The sequence below is a fragment of the Eptesicus fuscus genome, chromosome 4 (genome assembly GCF_027574615.1).
Source record: "Eptesicus fuscus isolate TK198812 chromosome 4, DD_ASM_mEF_20220401, whole genome shotgun sequence".
Lineage (NCBI taxonomy): Eukaryota > Metazoa > Chordata > Mammalia > Chiroptera > Vespertilionidae > Eptesicus > Eptesicus fuscus.
In genome coordinates this window covers 81823522-81846955 of record NC_072476.1, presented here as the reverse complement: position 1 = coordinate 81846955, position 23434 = coordinate 81823522, and the positions used below count along the sequence as shown (strand labels likewise).

The following is a 23434-nucleotide window of genomic DNA, read 5'->3' as shown; positions in this document are numbered from 1 at the left end:
TGTCTTCAAGAATAGAAGTTACTCCCTCTAAAACTGTGATTCTCAGCAGAGGCCTCCCTTGACAAGGTAGTAGCAGAATCTCGATTGGAGCTTGTCAAATGTCTTTTCTGCATCTGTTGAGATGATCGTATGTTTTTCTTTTTTAGTTTGTTTACATGATGAATTTCATTGATTGATTTTCTAATGTAAGCCACCTCTCCCAGCCTGTATTTCTGGGATAAATTCTGCTTGGTTATGATGACTATCCTTTTAGTATATTGTTGGTTTGGTTTGCTAAAATTTTGTTTAGAATTTTTGCATCTATGTACATGAAATGAATTAGTTTTTAATTTTCTCTTGTTATAATATTTTTGTCTGTTTTTTGTTACTGCTGTAATACTAGCCTCAATAAATAAATTGGGGAGTATTTTCTCTATCTTTTGGAAGAGTTTGAATAGAATTGTCATTATTTCTCCATTAAATGTTTGGAAAATTTTACTCTGAAGCTATGTCGGCTCAGGAATTTTCTTATGGGTAGGTTATAAACTACTATTTCTTGAACAGATATACAGTTTGTTCCACAATTCTAATCCAACACCACGAAGTCAATCTTAGTTTTATTCTTTTCCATATTTGTAATTCCCTTCTCTGACAATGAGAAATCTCTCTCCCATTATCTTGAATATTTATTTATTTGATTAATTCCCCTGTATGTAATAACCAACCTCCCTTTCCATGCTGCTCCGTTCCATATGCAAATGCCCTCTTTATCCCACTTGGACTCTGACATCCTGCCCAGGACTATAGCTGCCCCTTGTCTTCCAGGCCCAACCTGCATGGATGCCCTCCTCATCCACCCAGGCTTTGACACCTGCGCCAGACTGCTCCACTGCTCCAAAGTGGACACCTCCCCACTTTCTCCTGTCATTTGTTTGTGAAATTGTTCCTGCCAACTGGGTCCATTTTATTCCACTTGAACTCCATGTTGTCTTGGACATAATTGGCAATTAATAAATACTTAATAAGACTAAAAATAACCACATTTTAAAGTGGACATATGCTATATTGACACTCTACAAAAAGGTGTTAGTATTATCAGAATTGCCAGCATTTGCATTCCAGCTCTGCTGTTAACTAATTCTGCAGCCATGAACAAATTAAATGAATTTCTTTGAACTTTTATTTCCTAATCTGTTAAATAGGATGAGGATGGAAATAATTATAAGAATGATAATAAATAGCACATGATGCCTACTATGCACCCAGTGCTATGCTAAAGACAACATATATTGTCATTTAATCTTTAAAATTGTTTTTTGGAGGAGATAATATTATATTCATTTTGCAGAAGAAAAAAAATGTCATTCGGAGGGACAGAGGGGAAAGGAAACTCTTGATCACAGAAGGCTGGGCCCGAGGCAGCAGCACGCAGACACACCTGCACTGAAGGATGGCTCTGTCACAGGCCGAACCGAAACCTGGAGACCTGATTGAGATTTTCCGCCCCTTCTACAACCACTGGGCCCTCTACGTGGGGGATGGCTACGTGGTGCACCTGGGTCCTCCAGGTGAAATCGCGGGAGCGGGGGTGGCGGCGGCCAGCCTCGAGTCCGCCCTAACCAACAAGGCCAGAGTGAAGAAGGAGCTGCTGTCCGTGGTGGCCGGGACAGACACGTACCGTGTCAATAACAAGCATGACGAGAAGCACTTCCCGCTGCATCCCAGCAAGATCCTGCGGCAGGCGGAGGAGCTGGTGGGGCAGGAGATGCCCTACAAGCTGACCAGCGAGAACTGTGAGCACTTCGTGAACGAGCTGCGCTACAGAGTCTCCCACAGCAACCAGGTCACTCAGGAAGTCGTGGAAGTCGGCATGGCAACATGCCTCGTGGGTGTGGGCCTGGCCCTCACGGAGATCATCAGGTCCCTGCGGGACAGACGCTTAGCAGGAAGAGCGGTGAGGTCAAGAAATCATGCCAGCCGAAACCGGTTTGGCTCAGTGGATAGAGCGTCGGGCCTGAGGACTGAAGGGTCCCAGGTTTGATTCCTGTCAAGGGCATGTACCTTGGTTGCGGGCACATCCCCAGTATGGGGGTGTGCAGGAGGCAGCTGATCGATGTTTCTGACTCTCTATCCCTCTCCCTTCCTCTCTGTAAAAAATCAATAAAATATATTTTAAAAGAAAGAAAGAAAAGAAATCATGCCAGCGGCAACCAGAGACAGAGGAAGGGGCAGGGAATAGAGAGAAACATCCATGGCAGAGAGACATCAGTGGCTTCCTCCTGTATGCTTCCTACTGAGGATCAAGCCTCTGGAAATTGAACCAGAGACCTCTTAGTTCATGGATCAACCCTCAACCACTGACCCACACCAGCTAGGCCATTGAGGCTGCTTTAAATGGAGCTATAAAAGCACAGGAAGATTTTATTTGGGGAAATAAGGCCTATTGTGAATGCTATTAAAGACACAGTTGTCTGTAAAAAAAAAAAAAAGTCATTCGAAGGAGGTGCCATTATATGGCTCTTTTTTACAAATGAGAAAATGAAGCACAAAAAAGTAATTCATACAAAGTCATGTAGCTAATAAGTGGTGGAGTTGAAATTCAGACATTATGCCGCCAGAAAGCAATACTGCCCAACACATATAAAAATTCTTAGTATGTGGTGAGCTGTAGTAAATAATAACCTTTTAATATATTAAGTGATTAACTGTAATAGCTCTGAGTCACTATTACCAGGTCTATGACACAGGAAGAGTCTGGCACAGCCCAATAGCGGGGAAGATGAGCCATTTTTAGCTAGAATACTAATTGGAGGTAGTTTTTCTTACTAGACAGAGTTTAAAATCATCTTTATTTATTCCACATTGGTAAAGGAGACATTTTTATGTGGGAAGTATACACAGACTCAGAAATACATTATGCACTTAAATCTAAAAGGAAATTTAAGACGAGAAAAGATGTTTTCAGTCAATAGAAGATGAAGAAAAGAATTAATGGTACCCTAGAGAGAAAAGAATAAACAAGGAACCTCAGAGCTGGAGAAAGTAGCCCAGTGGTTACCAGGAGAACAATAAAGACTTGAGAAGCATCTATCATTCCAGTTCAGCATTTAATAAAGCCCAAAGCTCACCAATCCATTAATGTTGGGATGGATCTGTGAACTTGGCACATGATAGGTGCTCAATACATGCTTGTTAAATTTATTTGGCAATCCTTTAAAAAGCTTAAGTCGAATTTCCAGTTAAAGGCACAAACCTAAAACAAAAGGGAGAAGAAGGAGGACAATAGTCTCAAATTTTTGGAAGCTGAAAAACATATAGGAACTGACTTAACTGACTAGAGAAAAGCAATCCTAAACTGTCAGTTAGGAGAACTCACGGAAACTCCATTTACAAGACCCAGGTATCTCTGGAAGGTGAAGGTGAAGATGGGCGTTAAGGCTTCACTAACTGTGTGTTAATGAAGCCATTATTCTTTGTTCCTTTCCCACTTGTCACAGCAACAGCCCCTTCCTTTCTCAGCTCCCAGACTGTTGGCTGTCAACAAACATGCACCTGGCAAAAAAATAGAATTCCTCTGTGGGAGAGGATTTTGACATTGGGAACCTCCCAAGGAATAGGCCCAGCTAAATGGCCCTACAATGAAGACCACAGTCAACAAGCCACATGAACGTGCAGTTTCTAATCAACTTTCAGTGGACAACTTGTGGTGTGAGCAAACAGTCAGTACAACTGAGATGTTCAGAAAATGAGAGATGCTTTTCCATTCATAAAAGAAGAGCATGGTGCTATGTTAAAAATAAAACATTCAGAGATCAAAGAAACAAACTTTTGGAAATGAAAGTTATGATAACAGACATGAAGGGGGTTTAGATGAATTAGAAGATAGATACAGAAGGTTGAATTTAGGAATTATCCCAGGAAGTTTATAAAATAAAAAGATGAAGATAAAGTAAGAGAAAAAATGTAAAATTAGAACACCAATCCAGAAAACTAGATTTACCTAAGTGACAGATGGATAAAATGTCTGGATGAATTTTAGTAATTTTATCATAAGTGGAAAAAGTAAATCTCAAATATATTCAGCACGATGTACTTTATATGAAATTTACTTTCTCTAGTGTTTCAATTTGTTTTTAGTGAAAGGGTTGGTCCTAATTACAAAGTTTGTCATTAAAATGAACTCCCAAAATTTACTTTTTATCTACTGGCTCTGTTTATATGTAGAAATACATATAGATGTAATGAAGTTATATAAAAATGAAAGTAAAGGAATGACAAACACAAGATACAGGACTATGGTTAAATCAGGTAAATGGTAGCCGAAAGGTGGATTGATTGTGGGTGGGGAGAAGATGGCTACAGGTAGGTTATTTTTAAGGCTCTAGCTTTCATGTGTCGTCAGTTCAAGGGCGCTAATTGCACTGTTAAAAACAGCTAATTAAATAAATAAAAGAGGGCCATGCACAGACAGTGATAAGTATCTGTCGTGAATTATAATTCATATTTGTGTACCTCAGGTTCAATTTTAAGAAAATAATTTAGGTAGGAAAGGAAATAAAATCATGTATATTATGTGGCACAGACAGGATAGCATTTAATTTGGGGATGAAAAGTGTGTATATGTGTGGAGGAGCAGGAAGTAAAAGATAACTAAACCCTCCTCTTCTAATCAGGGAAATTTATAGATAATGCCTACTATTAAAAAGTCATAAAATAATCATATTTCTTAAAACTAACAAAGTAAACAGAATCTGCTACAAGAATTCAAAATGGTTGCTTGGAAGTATGGTGGTGGTGTTGGAAGTGACAAATTAAGTTGATATTTGTTACAAGTTTTTAAAGCTGTTTGATTCTTTAAACTGTTGATAAAATTTGCAACTGATAAAAAATAAAGTTTAAAAAAATAAAAAGGAGTTATCAGGGCTAATTAAAATGAAAAAAAAAAAAGCATAAGAGAAAATAATGGAAACTCTCTTTCCTGAAAGATATTTTGCCAGGAAATTATCCTATAAGTTGATCTATTATATCAATTGATTTTCAGCCAATTCTTTGCCATTTCCACATTGCAAAGACATGCTGTGCCTGCTTTTAATTTTCTTTACAAAGCTAAAAAAAAGTATGTGCTGTTCATGTGCATGGATTCTCATTACATCAATGGCTATAGTGCTCAGCCCTAAAATTCTGGAAAGAGGTTAGACTTTTATTTGGGAACTAGAGGCCCATTGCACAAAGATTTGTGCAATAGGCCTTCCTTTCCTTGGCTGTCGGCCCTGGTTTTCCTCCGGCACCCAGGACCCAGGCCTTCGCTCCGGCCGCAGCAGAGAAGCCAAGCCTTGAGACTTCTCTGCAGTTGAGAAGCCAGCCTCTTCAGTCTTCAGTCTTCAGTCTTCAGTTGTCGTCTTCAGTCTTCAGTCTTCGCTCTGCACCTGTGTATGCAAATTAACCTGCTGTCTTTGTTGGGTTAATTTGCATAGTCACTCCTGATTGGCTGGTGGGCTTCACGGAGATATAGTCAATTTGCATATTTCTCTTTTATTAGTGTAGATGATAAGCTTAAAAAAACAAAACAGCCAAGATATTGTTCTGATTAAAAAGAAAACGCTCCATACAAATAATTGAAAACTTATTATTTGATAAACAGAAAACTAGAAAAATTATTGTTAAAATGGTGTGACATTGTTAAATACTGAAAAAAGGATTATTGTAAAACTGCAAAGAAAAAAATCCTGTTCTACACTTCTGATGGAAACTATACTTTTGTTCAGGCATGTTTAGTAGTTACCTAGGCTGAATTTTTGGCAATGTGTCTGTTAGCCACAGACAGTTTGTTTTATCTTCTAGTTACTGTATTTCAGGCTTGGCATTCAAATACAATTGTCGAGATCCTAGATGTGAGGATAAGACACCATTTAGAAGCTGTCTTCTTTGGCCCCTGAAACAAAAAGTATTTACAACCACAGTAAAAGCTGAGTTTGCACAGAACTTTTAATCATTCTGTATTTTAGTTTTGCCAATGCTAAAATGGAAATAATCATTTTAAGGTACTCATTAGAGTTACTCCAAAAAGCAATTAAGATGACTGTCAATGACAATCACCTTAAAAAATGGACTGTTTGATTGTTACATATTATGATAAGCACAAAGGAAAAGTGAAGTTGAGTTTCATATCAGGGTAGGAAAGGGATTGTTTCAGCTTTCTAGAGTAGAGTCTGAAAAGAAGGTGTCATTTAACTAAAAGGAATGAACCATGCTTATTATATAAATAAGCACATATATACTTTTAAGTCTTGTGATATTTACTAGATACTTGTTATCTGCTAACTCTGTGTAAAATACAAAATATGAGTATGTTTTTGTGTTGACATATCCACAAAGCCCTAATTTGGGATTTTAGGTATAGCCAACGAACCAGCTATATTTAGTATCTACCAAGTGAATATAGAACATACTTTGCCAATGCCATAAGCAATGAGTTGACAGGCCCCATGACATTTTTTGGTTACATGTTTTGAGTGACCACATTTTGAGTTACAAGGCTTACCAACCTCATGGCCATAAAAAGTTCTAATGCTCCCACCCTATTAGATACTGCATTTATATCTAGTTTATTCATTTCTGCCTCCACATTGGGTAACTAGGGAAACAATGATGTCACTGCTCAGCGTGGTACTTATTAACTTCTCAATTTAGGCTCATGGTCTTGGAAGCCTACAGCTATTTAATAAGTCTCACCTCCACCTCTGTAATAAATTCATACAATTTTTATTTCTTTAAGGGGAAACCGTATCATTCTGTTTAATACATTGTTTGGAGGAAAATGTATATTCTAAAGTGTTATGTTTCTGAAAAATCATCTGTGCATTTGCAGAAATAGTTTTTTGATGGACAGTGACAACCTTGAGCCAGTTGTGTGACCTGAATTAAATGTTCCCCCTTGGACATGCTCTCCTTGGAGCAGTCGTCCTTCGGCCGGCCTTCACTGCCACTGGCCTTCACTGCCCCCTTGCTTTTGATTTCAGAGGCGAGATTTCTATCTTGCACTTCTTCCTTTTAATCTTCTTTCCAACTCCATCATGTTGGTAAAAAAAATGGTTTTTATAAATAAACTGTAGCCAGGTATAAGCCTGGACCTTAAAAAGCCATCTGCCCAGAAAATAGGATAGAAATGAGTTAGCAATCTTTTCAGTGAAATAAATAAATGGGCACTCAGTACAACTCAGCAATCACTTGTCTAATATGTTTGTGTTCTTAGTTTCCAAAATTATTTCACTCTTCTTTTCTCAAACCTGCTCTCCTCAGCTTTTGACCTGACAATATAATTCACTGCGAAAATAAACCAACCAGATATGAATTGCCTTATTTCTCCCCCATAAACCATCAAACCTACCCACCTCCATTCCTATATGTTCTCTTCCTTCCTTCTGCTTCTAGGAATGAAAGGCCAACCTTGACGCTTGGGCTTGAGGTCCTGCCCCCTCTATTCTCAACTTTCTCCTCTCTCTTGCATGAGTTTTTCCTTCTCTGCTGGACATTTTCATCATCCCATGGGCTACTGCTGCCTTGTTTTAAAAAAGCCTTTCCTTGACTCTTCATACCACTCTAGCTACTGGCTCATTTCTCTTCTCCCCAGTCACTGGCGAAAAGAAGAGAGTAGTCAACTGTGTTGATGCTGCTGAGAGGTCAAGGATCCACAGGATTTGGAGCCTTGAGAAGGCACCTACAGTTAGTTCACTGTCTCCTGCCTCCCCGATCGATCTTCTGCCCCATCACTCCTCTGAAACTGCTCTTGTCAGGGTCCCCAGGAATCCCATCTGCCACAAACCTGTGGGCCCTCAACCTCTTGGCAGAATTCAACACAATTGAATCCTTTCTCCTTCTTGAATACTGATTCTCCCAAAAGCAGAGCCTGAGACAAAGACTTGTATGTAGATGTTTTATTTAGGGAAAGACTCCAGGGAGGTAAAGTGAGAGATCACAGAGAAGGAGAGAAAGCCAACACAGGTTATGCTGTGGAGTTGGCCACTGCTATAGGCAACTGGTGGAACCAATGCTTGATTCACAAGACCCTGGTTTATAAGACCCTGGAGAGTCTTATAAAATGTGCCTCAGAACTGTCTGTCTGGAGGATAAAAAGGGAAGCTGTATCCATCAGATCTCATCTCCCTCAGCTCAGGGGTGGGGCCCCACAAGTATTGTCTTCCCTGTCCCAGCTCATGCAGAAGTGCCGAGTAGGTTCCTTAGGTAAAACCCTGCCAGTTTTAGCTGCCGTCTTCTGATTGGCCTGCTATGCTTTCAGTGAATTCTGGTAGACAATTTTGAGATATATTCTCATCTGGCAGATACCCTGTAGCTTCTCTGTGCTTCCCAGAGCAGATTTTATGGTTGCTGTTGGTTTGTTCCCACCCATTTATATTTTGGGGTCCATAGAGATAACTTGTCACCAAGTTTGGGTGTAAATGTAGTCCACAGATTTGCGGTTTTGCTGTCTACTTGCTCTGTTTTTATGGAGGGATTTAGTTTTCATCACCATTCCATCCTCCTGTAGCATTCTCAAGGAACTAGTAATTTTAGGCAATAAATCAGCCAAATCTCTCTTTGAGTCAACTATCTGGTTATTTTATTTGAAATGATAAAACTACTTTGGGTGTACTGACATGATCAAATTTTACTTTTGTATGGCTGCTTTCTGATAAATCAAACTTCTGGGTCTTTTCTTGGAGCCCTATCAAAAATGACATCACAGAGCAGCGTATATTGCTCCTAATTTAACACTTTTTGGATGATTAGGTCATAAAATGTTAGAGAAGTGATTCATATCTTTGTAAATCATTGTGTTAAAATATATGATTTCATTTAGTGCATTAATATTGTAAGTGCAGTTCAGTTTCTGACTTCATACACAAGTGCAAATGAATAGGCACATTTACCTCCTGATTAAATAAAAATAGTGTTCCACATTGATGATTGAACAAACCAGGGCTTTAGAGAATTATTACTTAAACCTTTACCTGGCATTCTGCTCAACTTTCCATGCAATTTATTTCATGACTGAATTACCCATGGCTTTAAAGCAATATTTACCCAGAACCTGTGGTTTTTAAGATAATTTAAGATTCCTTTGCCAGACAGATCACTCTGTCAAGTACAGCTTCTTAAGACCATAACAGATTATGCTTCTAATAGTTTTATTGTTGAGTAGATGATATGTGGTAGAGTTTATTTTCACTTAGACTTTTTTGTTCTAAATCAAAATATAAAATGTCTTTCAAAAGTAATTACAATGCCATCATAGATTGAAGATGGATTGACAGAGGAATAGATAGATGTATAGATAAATGATGAAGCAAGTATAGAAAAATGTTCATTGTAAAATCTAGAGTATAGGTAAAGAGATGTCTTTCAACTTTGCTGTATGCTTGAAAATGTTTATAATGAAATATTAGGGAAAATAATATTATAAACATTAAAACTCTAAGAAAGAGAAATGGAAGATCCTTGGATTTTATTCTAGAATTCCTCAGTTAAAACTGAACACACTTTGCAAAACCTAGAAGAATTATACTTTGAAAATTTCTATGTATATTTAAGCACATTTAAATAACTTTTTTGAAAGAAGTTTTTTAATCTCTACTTTCCTGATAAAATACTTTTTATATTCAATATTATTTTATATTAGTTTCAGGTATACAACATAGTGGTTTGACATTTATATAATTTATAAAGTGATACCCCCATTAATTCTCATATCCACCTGACACCATACATAGTTATTACAATATTATTTACTGTATTCCCTATGCTGAACTTTACATCCCCATGACTATTTTGTAACTACCAATTTGTACTTCTTAATCCCTCCACTTTTCTCACCCAGTCCCCCAAGCCTCCTCCCACCTGGCAGCCTTCAGTCTGTTCTCTGCAACTATGAGTCTGTTTCTGTTTTGTTTATATTGTTCTTTAGGTTCCACATATAAGTGAAATCATATGGTATTTGTATTTCTCTAACTTATTTCACTTAGCCTAATACCCTCTAGGTTCACCCATATTCTCCTGAATGGGAAGATTTCATTGAAAGAAGAATTTTTTAAAGACAGTTTTTATCACTTCTTTACAGAAGGTCTCTATCCAAAATAGTTTCAGGAAGTAAGTTTCCTTGATACAGGCTTAAAATAAAAGCTAAATTAAAAAAACACACATGTTTGAACCAGATGCCAGAGATACTAGTGTAAAGCTGCACTCCCTCCCTGCACACTCATGCACACCACGGGGCCTTGCCTTTTAGCCAGAACAGTAAGGATATATTTGGTTAGGGACATAGGGCTGCAAGATTGTAAAGGGATGATGTCAGCTTTGCCAATCAGCTTTGCCACCTGCCCTTAGAAATGAGCTTAATCTCTCAGGATTAGAAAAATAAAGGCCAGAAATCAGAACTCCTGAATCTTTGGGCACAAGCAGAGCTGCTGTGGAGCCTACAAGTCCCAATGCCCAGAAAGTGAAGGTGGAGGCTATTCTACCAATTTGGCTGAAAGCCAGGGGAGCTGTGGCACCTTGAGGACTAGCAGTTTGAGGAACAGCCAAACGCAGCATCCTTAGCATAGACATTGTTGACTCAGAGTGAGAGCCTTCGGCAGTGGGGTTCATTCAGCCAGTTTCCTGGCCAGTGGTGAGGACCTCTGACTGGGAGAGGAGAAGGTGGTGGACACCATGGGAGACTCCATGGCCGATTTCCTAGCAGATACTGGAGGCTCCCTTTGCTGGCTCACAGAACCAAATGAGAAATGCATTGCATAGTTTATTGTTTGGAAATAAGTTCCCTAAAAGCAGAGCCTGAGGTGGGAATTGTTCAAGTGATTGATTTGAGAACTGTTCTCAGGGGAAGGGCAAAAAGGAAGCAAGATAGGGCAGGGGAAGACAGCCACCCAAGAATGAGTTCTCAGCAGGCAGTTGGCTTCAGTCCAACCTCACACAAAAGCTCTAGCACCTCACAATTGGTCCCATTTGGAGGCAAGGGACTGGTTTTTAGGGTCCGTGTTTCAGCCAGTCATTGGCTGAAGTTTAGCTGAAGTGTGGAAGGTTGGAACAGCCTTCCCAATGAGGTTCCTGAGGGCAATTCTTTGGGGAAAAGGGAAGCTGTGTCTTGTTAAAACTCAAAGCACAGTAGCAGAGCCCAGTATAAAAGGAAGCTGGCCAGAGCATCAGTTAAGTCAATACCTGGTACTGATGTTGTATTCCTCTTTGGTAGCTAATTTAGACACAAATGTAAATGGGACCCTCACTGTATTAGGCTGTGACACCAGCTGTATTAACCAAATATTGATCTTAGATTAGCTTTAAGCATGTAGAGTAATCAAAATGTTCCTGAGATAAAGGCCAAAAATAAATTAAGTGCTTTTCCTCTGTGGACTATAACTTCATACTCATGGTTAGATAACTTTTTTTTACAATCCTATCTAATAAAAGGGTAATATGCAAATTGACTGTTACTCCAACACACAAGATGGCCACCCCCATGTGGTCAAAGATGGCTGCCCCCATGTGAGCACAAGATGGCCAGCAGGGGAGGGCAGTTGTGGGCGATCAGGCCAGCAGGGGAGAGCAGTTGGGGGGGACCAGGCCTGCAGGGGAGGGCAGTTGGGGGGGACCAGGCCTGCAGGGGAGGCAGTTGGGAGAGACCAGGCCTGCAGGGGAGGGCAGTTAGGAGCGACCAGGCTGGCAGGGGAGGGCAGTTAGGGGTGACCGGGCTGGCAGGGGAGGGCATTTGCGGGGGGGGACCAGGCCTGCAGGGGAGGACAGTTAGGGGCGACCAGGCCTGCAGGGGAGGGCAGTTGGGGATGACTAGGCCAGCAGGGGAGGGCAGTTAGGGGTGACTAGGCTGGCAGGGGAGTGGTTAGGGGGTGATCAGGCTGGCAGGGGAGTGGTTAGGGGGTGATCAGGCTGGCAGGCAGAAGCGGTTAGGGGCAATCAGGCAGGCAGGCAGGCAAGCGGTTGGGAGCCAGCAGTCCTGGATTATGAGAGGGATGTCCAACTGCTTGTTTAGGCCTGATTGCAGTGGGATCGGGCCTAAAGGGGCAGTCAGACATCCCTTGAGGGGTCCCAAATTGGAGAGGGTGCAGGCTGGGCTGAGGGACACACACACCCCCACACCCATGCACGAATTTCGTGCACTGGGCCACTAGTATCAAATAAGCATCAATAGTGTAAAAAGAACATGTGATTCAGTTAGCTTACAGGGAGTTCAACCCTGTTTCTGCCACTTCTGTGGCTTCAGCTTTAAACCTCTTTGGGCTTTTGTTAGATAACGGACAACTGACATTTGCTACACCCTTATTACTATTTTGCTTATTATATTTATGAGGTAATAGGGAGCCATTGAAAGCCTCAACCAGAGGCCAATATTTCTAAGATATCTTTGAGAAAAGTAAATCCAGTAACCCCATGTGTACTGCCTAGAGGAGTGAGAATCAGGGAGAGATACTAAAAGGCTGGCACAGTAATTCAGGCTTGAAGTAGTAAGACCTTCCCTGCCTCCTCCCCCAGCTGGGCTAGATTTCTTAAAAACAGTTTGTATCTCTTCTTCCCCCGAGAGCCCTCCCAGAGAACCTTGTAATTACATGTCCAATGTTCATTTTATCCACTGGGCATAAGGCAGGAACCATGCCTATTTCATCATCATTGCATACCCATAGCTGGACACTGTCCGGAGAGGTTTGAATAAAATAAAGTCTAATTCAATTGATAGTGGTCAAGAAAAAAGACAAGTCTTGCTATCTGATGAAGGGAAGGAGTCACAGGTAACTTTAAAGCTTTAAACCTGAGAGGACAATAGTAAGGAAGTTGGGAGGTTAGAGTATTAGTTTTCTATTGCTGCAAAACAGATTACCACAACATATTATATTAAAGCAATACACAACTTCTGTGGGTGAGGCTTCTGGGCACAGCTTAGCTGGGTCCTCTGCTCAGGCTCCCACCTGCTGCAGTCAAGGTGTCACTAGGCTGATGTTCTCATCTGGAGCTTGAGTCCCCTTCCAAGTTCATCCAGATTGTTGGCGGATTCGGTTCTTGGTGATTGCAGGACTGAAGCCTCAGCTGTTCTTTCCCTAAGCAGTTCACAAGGAATCACTTGCTTCTTGAAGGTCAATAAGAGAGTGTCTTTATTGCTTAGAGGCTTTTCTTTCAGGTAAGGCCTATACTCCCTTTTTTTTTTTTTAAATATATATTTTTATTTATTTTAGAGAGGAAGGGAGAGGGAGAGAGAGATAGAAACACCCATGATAAGAGAGAATCATTGACCAGCTGTCTCCTGCACACCCCCCACCAGGGACCAAGCCCACAACCCGGGCATGTGCCCTTGGCTGGAATCAAACCCGGGACCCTTCAGTCCACAGGCTGACGCTCTATCCACTGAGCCAAACCAGCTAGGGCCGGCCTGTACCCCCTTTTAAAGGTCTCCCCTGATTAGGTCAGGCCCAACTAGGATGTTTTCCCTTTTGATTAACTCAGTCAACTAATTAGGGACCTTAATAATATCTGCTCAGTTCCTTACCTTTGCCATATTCTGTTGGCTAGAAGCAAGTCACAGGTTCTGCCCACACAGAAGGGGAGCGGATGGCACAAAGGATACCAAGGACAAGAATCACAGGGAGCCATCTTGGAATTTGCCAACCACAGCTCAGTCCTTGTCAGTTTGGAGTGTTAGTGGGAGACAAGAAGCTAATGATGGGTGGAAAGTCAGAGTTGGACTTGTAGGTTTGACACAGTGATGCTCTCAGAGAGGAGAGCAAAGCACCAAAGACTCTTGGTTTGGGGAAGATGTTTACTATATAGGGAAGAAAAAGTACCTAGCAAAGTAGAGAAAGACCAGCAGAATGTAGGAGAGGAACAAATGATGAAATGTCACATAAGCAGGAAGGAATTTCAAGAACTGGGTGATTAATAGAGTTGAATGTAGCAATCCTCAAGGAAAATGTTGGTAAAGCCATTCATTTGACTATGCAGTGACCTTAGAGAAAACTTGTGGTGAAGTGGTAATGTCAGAGTTGAGGTTGCAGAGAACGAATGGGGCAGTGGATGTTAAGAGGGGTGTTCGGTCCAGACCTGTGACAACTCCCATGTCATTCAAAGGCAGGGCTGGGCCCTGAGTCACTGCTTCTAGATGAGAATGAGCTTTCCCAGGCCTTTTTCAGTCTAGCTCTGCTTACATGGCCCTCAGTTAACTTTTCTTCTGGGATGTGTGAGGTAGCACCACAGTTTACATGCTATTTTGGGACTCTTCTGGACAAGACAAAATGAGACTTGAGTAGAAAATACGAGTCATCTACCAACTGGGGGAAATCTGAGGTGAGGTAGAGAGCCTTTCTTCTCTCTGAATAATTAAAAGTGAACTCTTCCATATTAGTTCTGGAAGTTGAATTTTTAATGATGAGTAAAAATCTTTGCTTGGTTTCTTTTTGGCCAGGCCTCATTTCTTTCAAGACAGGAGCCCAGCTGCCCTAGCTGTTTTGCAGAAACCAAGTAGAATTCTAAGGAAATGAAATAGTAGGAAGGATTATGCAAGTTTTGGATCCAAGACAGATATTTTCAGGCTCTTGAAATAACCAGCATTGAAAAGGGTTATCGTTAATCAAATGCAGGGTTTCCATATAGAAGCTAAATTTAATTCTAATGTAACAAATCTATAAATGAAACTATTTCCCTTTATGATGTCCCAGGATTGTGTTCCACCTTCTCTCCTTTCATTCAAAAGATCAACCTGAAATAATTTTGTCTTATTATGAGACCTATATAGCTAACAAAGGCTAACACAAGTATTATCTGATTCGACCCATATAGCAATAATATTGTCCGACTTTCTTGTATCTTACTTTCATTATTAATGACAAATAATCACTTCCATCACAAAGCAATTTGCATAAGTATTTTCACCACCTATTTTTTCTTTATCATTTATCCCATGTTTAAAATTCCTGCATAGGAAAATAGGATTAAAATGGACAGCTCTAAGAGTTTATAATAATCTCTACAGCCTATGGTATGTTCATCTGACATTTTAAATAGATTTTTCCATCATTTTAGACCAATGGGGTAAGTGCTGTGCACGTTGTTGTAAAGTGTATTTCATGGCTCACTGAGCTTTTCTGTCTTTAACTTTTCAATATATAAGATTAGGTTAAAAATTTGGCTGGTCAGGATAAGGAGAAATACTAGAGGGAAATGGCTCTTAACAGAATCTCCAGTGTGCCTGGGATTATAATTGAAACAGAAATGAACATCTTTCTCTGTAGGAAGTTCAAGAAAGGCTTTGTTCCACTTTTACATTGGAGATCATCTGTTATTGTAACCTAGACACCTAAACCCACTCCAGATTCAAAATGTGCCATTTATAAACATGCATGCCAAGTTTCAGATGCCCTTTCTGAATGTTTGCATATAATTTGAACTTGCAGTGCCACAGTAACACACAGTTTCCATTGTATTGCCTTACCCTCACCGCACAGGAGCTGCCTCTTTTCTCTGACATCGCTTGAATAGACGCAACATACTTCGACTTTGTTCAGAAAGAGGAATGTGTCTCGGCTCAACTGAAATGATTGCTAGGTATAAGCTGCCAACTCCATTTTCCTCCTGCAGAAATGTACATTTCTCCCTATTATAAAATGTGCTCATAATAGAAATGAGACAGTTCCCAAGAGTGTGGTTATCCAAAGGTAATCTCAGCCCAATCTGATTAGAAGCAAGTGGCTCATGCCTCAAAATGCTCCAGGGTATGATTATTTTATGATAACCATACTCTGTATCATGTCTTATTGATTAACTAATAAAGCATCAGCTTTGCTATTTAGAAGAAATGCTGAGAAACCAAGGGGGATAACTGGTTCTAGAAAGGAAATGATTCTTTCAAAACACCCCAACTACCTCTTATGTCACCTTTTTACAACTTAGGGTGGACGTGAAAGGTCATTGGTGGCCTGTGTTAGTATCTCTTTAGTGTTAAGATCATTCATTTGCTAAACCTGATGCACTTACATGCATTCGAATGTACCCTAAACTTTAACTCTCTGTGCTGTGAGAGCAGGATGACATTTCTTTAAGGAATGCTGTATTTTGTTCCCATCACCCAGATGACTTCATTGCACAAGTCCAGGGAAATATAGATAGAACCTGAAAAATATAGCAACCAGCTTGCCTATGGAAGCATATGCTGGTAACATCACCTAGCATTGGAGTGAGACAAGCATATGACTAGCAGGCAAGTATTTTATACCCAAAATAGCTTTTGGACTATCACTAGGAATGTGTCCCTTAGCACATAAGTCCAACATTTAGGCACCCATAAAATCCTTATCGCTCCCAAAGGCTATGACTACACATCTATAAAAAAGGTGGAGTGGGGCAATTGAAGCAATTACCGTCGGTGATTCAATTTAACAACCTCTTTTGTCACAATTACTTTATGTTTTCATTGTAAATATAAGCTTATGGCCTAAATTACCAAATCATTGCCTTAGTATTTCATTTCCTCTTACTATATAGACACAGCTAATATATTCAAATTGAAAATGTTCACAAGAAATGGTGTCCACCTCTAGTGCTTGTTGATGTATCTTTTTGATCCAATTTAACTCTCCAAGAAATATAATCTAGTCACTTCTATAATAACTGGTCCAGAGTCACTGGGTGCTAAGGTCTGGAGATCTCTTTCCCTCCTCAGTCCATTTCCTTGGCTATGCATTTTTGATGTGGTCTGAACAGAATAACACTTTGAAAAGCTATACATAAGGTTAGTTCAATTTATACATGTCTGCTTTAAGTATCCCACTCTTCACAGAACCTGTGGTATTTTTATCTTCAAAATCCAAGTATTCTAGAATGGAATTTCTGTACATTTCCTAAAGAGCATTTTATTAAAACTTCTATCTTTAATATCTGTTTAGAGTTTGCCACGGAAACTATCCAGACTGTTTTCAAAAAGACCTTAAAACTGATATTTAACACCACTTCCTATTTACTTGATGTTGTTTCTCTCCCTTTTAAAAGCAGGGTTTTAATGCTCATCTTTTTTTTTTCCTCCTGTGATAGTACATTTTTAAAATCAGACCTTTTGTTTGTGTTGTTTGTTTCTTCTGGGTAGATGCATTCCTTCTAAATTATCTTTGACAATCTTGCTCAGCAGGATATGAGGACTGCCCTCTATGCTCTCTGAGTTAAAGAAATATGGAAATTCCAAAGACTGATGACGACATTTGTCCTCAGAAAAGTTGTACAAGAAGAGCTTCCCCCACTTTTCCTCCCAGAGAGTAAAGAACCGGCCACTTCACTGGTTTTGCCTCTCGGACATTAGTGGGTTCTGGGATCCTCATGCTTTTCAACCATAGATGGTTGAAGTTCTCATGTTTTTTCTCTTCTGCTTGTACTTACTTAAGGCTTTTATTGTTTCATTCACTTGTGTCCTTTTTTACAATGAGGAGTGGAAATAATTTAGGTATATGGAAACATGTAAGAGGTTATATATTCTATCTTCTTCTCATGTCTGTGTATCTGGTTGTTTCCTTTGGCTATGTAGTTTAGTAATTTCCTATTTAAGTCAGCATGAGCTACATTATGCTGCTGTAACAAGCAGCTGTGAAGTTGTGTCTTCAAATAACAAGATTCATAGTGAAATCATGGTTCAGCAAGATAGGCTCTGCCCCACATAACCTCATTCTAGGAGCCAGGCTACCAGGAGCATTGCTGGGCACTAGAGCAGAGAGAAAGAGAGCTCTGGGGCATCTTGCATCGATCAACAGCCCTGACCCAGAAGTAATACACATTACCAACATAATCCACATGGTCCTTTCAACAAGGACTGCACCAAAGGGACAGACAGTACAGAATATGTCAGGGGTCTAGAGTGAGGGAGAGACGGAAACACTTGGTGAACTGCAGGAATGACTATCACATGCCCTCAACTAAAACAATAGAGACATTTATGAAGGAGCTCATTAGTTTCTTCTCCCACATTACCTAATAAATCCTTACCACACCTCAAAGCCTCAGATTAGGGATGTTGTCATTGAACTTGAAAGCCAAGGAAAGATTTATTAGTTTTCTACTGCTACACAAACTTGGTCGCTTAAAACAACATATATTTATTATCTCATAGTTTCCATGGATCGGAAATCTGGGTATGGGTTAGCTGGGTTTTCTGCTGAGGCTCTCATCGGGCTGAATTCAAGCTGTCAGCAAGGGCTCAATCCCCTCTGAGACTTAGGTTCTTCTTCCACTCTCACTGGTTGTTGGCAGAATTTTCTTCCTTGCAGTTGTTGAAGTCCCAGCTTCTTGCTGCTGGCTGTTGGTCAGGGACACTCTGGTCACCCTCGGGTCCTTGCCACATGGCCTCTTCTACAAGCGGTTCACAACATGGTTGTTTGCTTCTTCAAGGCCAGCAGGAGAATCACTTCAGATCTCTCTGCTGTCTCGCATGAGCTCTTCTGATTAGACCAGACCTGCCCAGGATCATCTCTTTCATTAATTTAAAGTCCACTAATTAGAAATTTTGATTACATCTGTTAACCCCTCTGTCTTATACAAGTTCCTTTCACACTCGAGGGGAGGGTGTTATTCAGGATTTATACACCAGGGGCAGGAGTCTTGTTGGCCATCTTAGAATTCTGCCGACACAGACACAGAGGGGCCGCATCTGCAAATAGAAGCAAGTCTTAGAGCTGGTAGCATTTAAGATCATCTTAACTGGCTTCACAGAAAAATTTGTTGAATTGTTCAGTGAATCATCATTTAAAACAAAAAGGAGAGGGGGGAGGTAGGAAAGAGAAGAAGGAAAGTGATGTGAAATGACTTCAAGTAGAGAGGGCCGGAGGCAGCAATGGAGCCCTGAGTCAATCAGATCAGCCTCCCAAATGCCAAGCTCCACACTTACTCCAAAGGTTGCACTGTCTCTTCAATAGAGATAAGCATGGCATTCTTAGATGGCCCTGATGGTGTCTCACAGTGTATCTCTTTTTGAGATAGCATTTCTTTTGAAGGTTTACTCTAAAGGAAATTACTGCATTATTCTTTTCTAAAGAGAAGACCATTGGTTGCTCGGCTTCTTACGCAACCTCCTAGGATGGCTCATTATTTTATAATATGTGCAGTATTGCCCAGAAGTAATTTTCCTTTTATTTTTGCCCAAAAGGTGGAAAATTAAGGTTGAAATACAACTTTATTTTTGCTTTTCCCAGAAGAGGTGACAGTGTAGTTTTTCCTACCTGTTTTCAGCAAGCAGTGACATATTATTTTGGCTACGACTATTGACTCCTCCATCCTATCTTGGCAAAAGTTTTATGTAGAGAGCCTCCTGCTCTTGTTTGTGCCCCAGAGGCCATCCTAGGGTCTTGTGGGATGGAGGGACATTTCCTCCCAGAGCCTTTGTGACCTGGCCTGTCTACCTGTCACCATTCTCAGATATGCCTCTGCACATTTTTCCTCTTTTTCTAATTGGAAAAGCTTATTCCAAATTTCTCCATAACATTTCTGCCCAGGAAGATGTGGAGAAGCTCTAACAAAAACTTGAGCCTCAATGGTTTTGATTTTTCTTTGGTCCTGAATAAATACATTGGCCAAGGGATACTATACATTTTAAGAGACTTCCTCTTCATTTCATTATTTTCTGTCTTCTGTTGGCTTTTTTGATCTATTCCAATGTGATGAAGAATTTGTAGAACTTCAATAATAAAAACTATTAGGATTATCTCTTAGGTTCATTTTTATAGATCTTTCCTTCTGCCATTTTGTGATCAATACCTAAGATGAACTAATTAGATAGGAAAGGTGGGTTGTTTTTTTCTAGCTAAATAACCTTAAAGAATCTATAGGTTCCTAAAGCATCATTTCAGTATTTATTCAATACAAATTCCTGAGTGGGTACTATGAGAGTAGCGCTGCCCTGGGCATTTGAGACATAGAAGAAACATCTGCTTTCTGCCTGCAATGAGACTAGCAGGTAGAAAGAACGTAAGTTTAAAATTATACAGACCTGAGTTTGAATCCCATTCTACTACCTTATGCATATTACATTTTTCTCTAAGTATTACTTTCTTATCTATAAAATGGGTATAATAAACCCTATTCCCTTAGATTGTGAATATTCATTGCTTTAACATGCTGGCCTTGCCTACCTAAAATCATGGTTATATCTAACACTCCATCTACCCTATACCTGCATCTGTGCAAGTGAATGTGGCTAGAATAAAATAACACAACATGCTGGCTCACTTGACTTTAAATTCAGGATTGCTAATCTCAACTGGGCCTACTGCTGCCCTGAAATGCGATTTATTTGCTCCATTCTTGCTCCCATTCTCCTGGATCACTGTCTTCAAAATGAAAACATGAACATAGAATTAAATGTAATCCAGCAATTCCACTTTTGGGTATTCACTCAAAAGAATTAAAAGCAAGAGACTGATGTACAGTAATGTAAATGTACTTAATGCCATTGATTGTACACTTAAAGTAGTTAAAATGGAAAATATTATGTTACATATATTTTGCCACAATTTTTATTTAAAAATATCATATGAATACTTCCTAAGAAACATGTAGGCAAGGGAGTCACTTTGCAGATATACTCTTTCCTGAAACTAATTGGCTTGAGAATGTCTGAGATTCCTGGGTCCCCTTTCACACCTGCCCTTCTCTTCTTTATGAAAATCAAAATTTTTAATGATGCATTTCATCTCTTATTATGAATCTCACTATGGTGCATGGCTCCAGTGTAAGAAACCAGATAAATAAACCATTTGAAATATTAGTACGTGTTGAGAAAATGAATGATCCATTATTGATTAATACTTATTATTATAGCTCAGTTATTTTCCAATTCTTTGTTTTTAATTAATTGAACAAGGACTAATGAGTTGTCAGCTCATAGATCATCAAAAAATAATTTTTGATAATATAAAATATTTATAAAAATTAATTCGATAATCTTTGGGATTTTGACAAATAACTCACAAGTTTAAAAAATTCTGTAATGTTGCTTTAACAAAATTCTTCTCAACTAGTTATACAAGTGAATTTATATCCTTTACAGTGATTTAAATTTATGATAAAAAATTTTTAGTTGTCACCTTAAGAGGTTTGAAGACATATTTTCAAAATTATTTAGGAAGTATGCAAGCAAAACAAATTTTGATGATTACTAAGTTAGTTGACTACTTGTATTTTTTCCTCTGTTTGCAAAATGCCAGCTTCTCCCAGATTCTATCAGCTGATGACCCTGATTTCTGCTGCATTGAGCAAATTGAAGCAATCAAAAGACATCCTCCACAAACTTCCCCCACATCTGTACACCTGCTAGCACCTGCACTCACACACTAGACCACCCTTCCCACTCCTATAGATGAACTCCCCAAGCTTTTAAATAAACTCAGGTCCTCTCTGTATGCCTCAGGCCCCATCCTTTGTCTATTCCAGGGTATTGTTTCAGCAGTTCACCTCTCTCTTTCATCACAATGGTTTCCCCTTTACACTGGATCATTCCGATTAATATACAGATAGGCTATTATTTCCTCTCATCTTAATAACAACAGACAAAAAAACCTATCTTGGTCCACTTTCCCTTTCAGCAACCACCCATTTCCCTCAGCCCCTTTATGTATAATTTTATAATTGGCAGCAAAATTCCTTGAAAGAGTTATCTATTCTCTATTCTTTGATTTCTCTCTTGCCATTTCCTTTTAGACCCACTTCAGTGGAGTCCCCCTCCCACTGTCAAGGCCAGCAGAGGCCTCTGCTTTGCCATGTCCAGTGAGCAGTTCTCAGCTTCATCTTACTGGACATATAGACAGTATGGACACTCCCTCCTTGAAGCGGCTTATTCACTTGACTTCTAAGACCCCTGCTGTTCTAGAGTTCCTTTCTGGTGGCTCCTTCTCAGTCCCCTTTGCCGAGTCCTCCTTATCGATCCAGCTTTTCAGAACTGGAATGTTCCAGAGTTCAGTCCTTGAACCTCTTTTCCGTCTACAGGCCTTCTCTGGTCATCTCAACCAGTTTCGTGGCTTTAAATGCCATCTTAATCTGCTTGCTCCGGGAATCTTCTCTTTCCCTCCAGATCTGTTCTCCGTCTTTCTCCATCCTGGCCTCTGCCTCGGAAGGTGGCTTGTATGTAATTTATCAACAGGCCTCTCTGTGCCTTCTGGTTGGTTGTGAACAATGGTGAACAGTGGCAGGATATTAGGGGAGAGAGAAGAGTGACATCGGAGTATTTATTCCCTCAGCTCCTTCTGGGTGAGAACTCTTAACCAAAGAAGACTCCTCCCAAGCCTGCCCTCTGCATCCAGTTCTCTGTTTCCTCGTTCTTATAACAACTGTCTCCCTTGTTCCTTTGGTATTTGGGACACCCAAGATATCCCGCTATTCTTTGTGTTTCCTACACGCCCACCTCTAAGAATTGACCCCTTTGTAAAGAAACCCTCTTTAACTATTCCTAACTTGGCTATGCCGTTATTTTCTACTGGAATCCTAACTGATGCAGTGTAGATGACTTCCACATGGATAACTTCGTTCAGGGTCCCTCTTCTGAACTCCAGCCTTCTGTATCTATCCGGCCGCAGAGCACTCCTCTGAGTTGTCCACTAGAAATCTCAAACTTATCACGTCTGTTGTTGAGCTCCTGACATTCCTCTCCAATCTTTTCTTCCCCACCTTGGTAAGTGGCAATGGCGTCCTTCCCATTGCTCAGGCATACAGCTTTGCACTAGTCAGCCCTTGATCCTCTCCCACCTCACATCTGGTCCGTCAGCAAATCCTCTTGGCACTACTTCTTACCACCCCATCGACACCAGTCTGGCCCAAGCCACCATCACACCTCATCTCGATTATTGTAGGAACCTCATATATGGCCTCCCGCTTCCCACGTCCTGCTTCACAGGTTCTCAACACAGCAGCCCTGGGAGTCCTGTGGCACAGTCGGTTCACATCCCTCCTCTGCTCATCAGCCAGGCCCCACTCTGACCCATGTGAGTGGGTCCCTGTGTCCTTTGTGATCTCATCTCCTACAACACCTGCCTCTGCTGTCTGTACTCCAGCCAATCCCAGATTCTTAGATGAAACTGGCTAAACTTGATATCCCTCTGCCTTCAGATAGGCATGTGGTCAGTTTCCTCGCTTCCTTCTGAGCTTTCTTTCACTTATTTTTTTTTTTTTTACCTATTTTACTTATTTTATTTACTTATACCAGAATGTATTTTTTTGTTAGGACAAGAGTTTTTGCCCCTTGAAGTAGTATCTGGCACAATTGAATTCTGAGTGAATGAAAACATTAAAAGAGACCTAAATAAATGAGGACACACTATTTTGATAGATAAGAAAATATTATGAAGATGTCAATTTTTCTCAAATTGATCTGTAAACTCAATGCAATTCCAATAAAAATCCCAACAGAGGTTTTCAAAGACCTTGACAAATCGATCCTAAA

The 23434-nt window shown here is 40.2% G+C and overlaps 1 protein-coding gene and 1 long non-coding RNA gene across 2 annotated transcripts; one reads left to right on the top strand and one right to left on the bottom strand.

Annotated features, from left to right (window-relative positions):
* Nucleotides 1-1429: 1429 nt before the first annotated feature.
* Nucleotides 1430-5915, top strand: LOC103305316 (phospholipase A and acyltransferase 3-like). Its single transcript, XM_054714348.1, has 2 exons — nt 1430-1933; nt 5835-5915. Exons 1-2 carry the CDS (start codon nt 1430-1432, stop codon nt 5913-5915), a joined length of 585 nt encoding a protein of 194 aa, XP_054570323.1.
* Nucleotides 5916-18084: 12169 nt separating this feature from the next.
* On the bottom strand, nt 18085-22930 carry LOC129148872 (uncharacterized). The gene is made up of 2 exons (XR_008555870.1): nt 22826-22930; nt 18085-18655 (listed from the first exon to the last, which is right to left on the bottom strand). It is a non-coding gene; the product is annotated as an uncharacterized LOC129148872 (long non-coding RNA).
* Nucleotides 22931-23434: the final 504 nt, after the last annotated feature.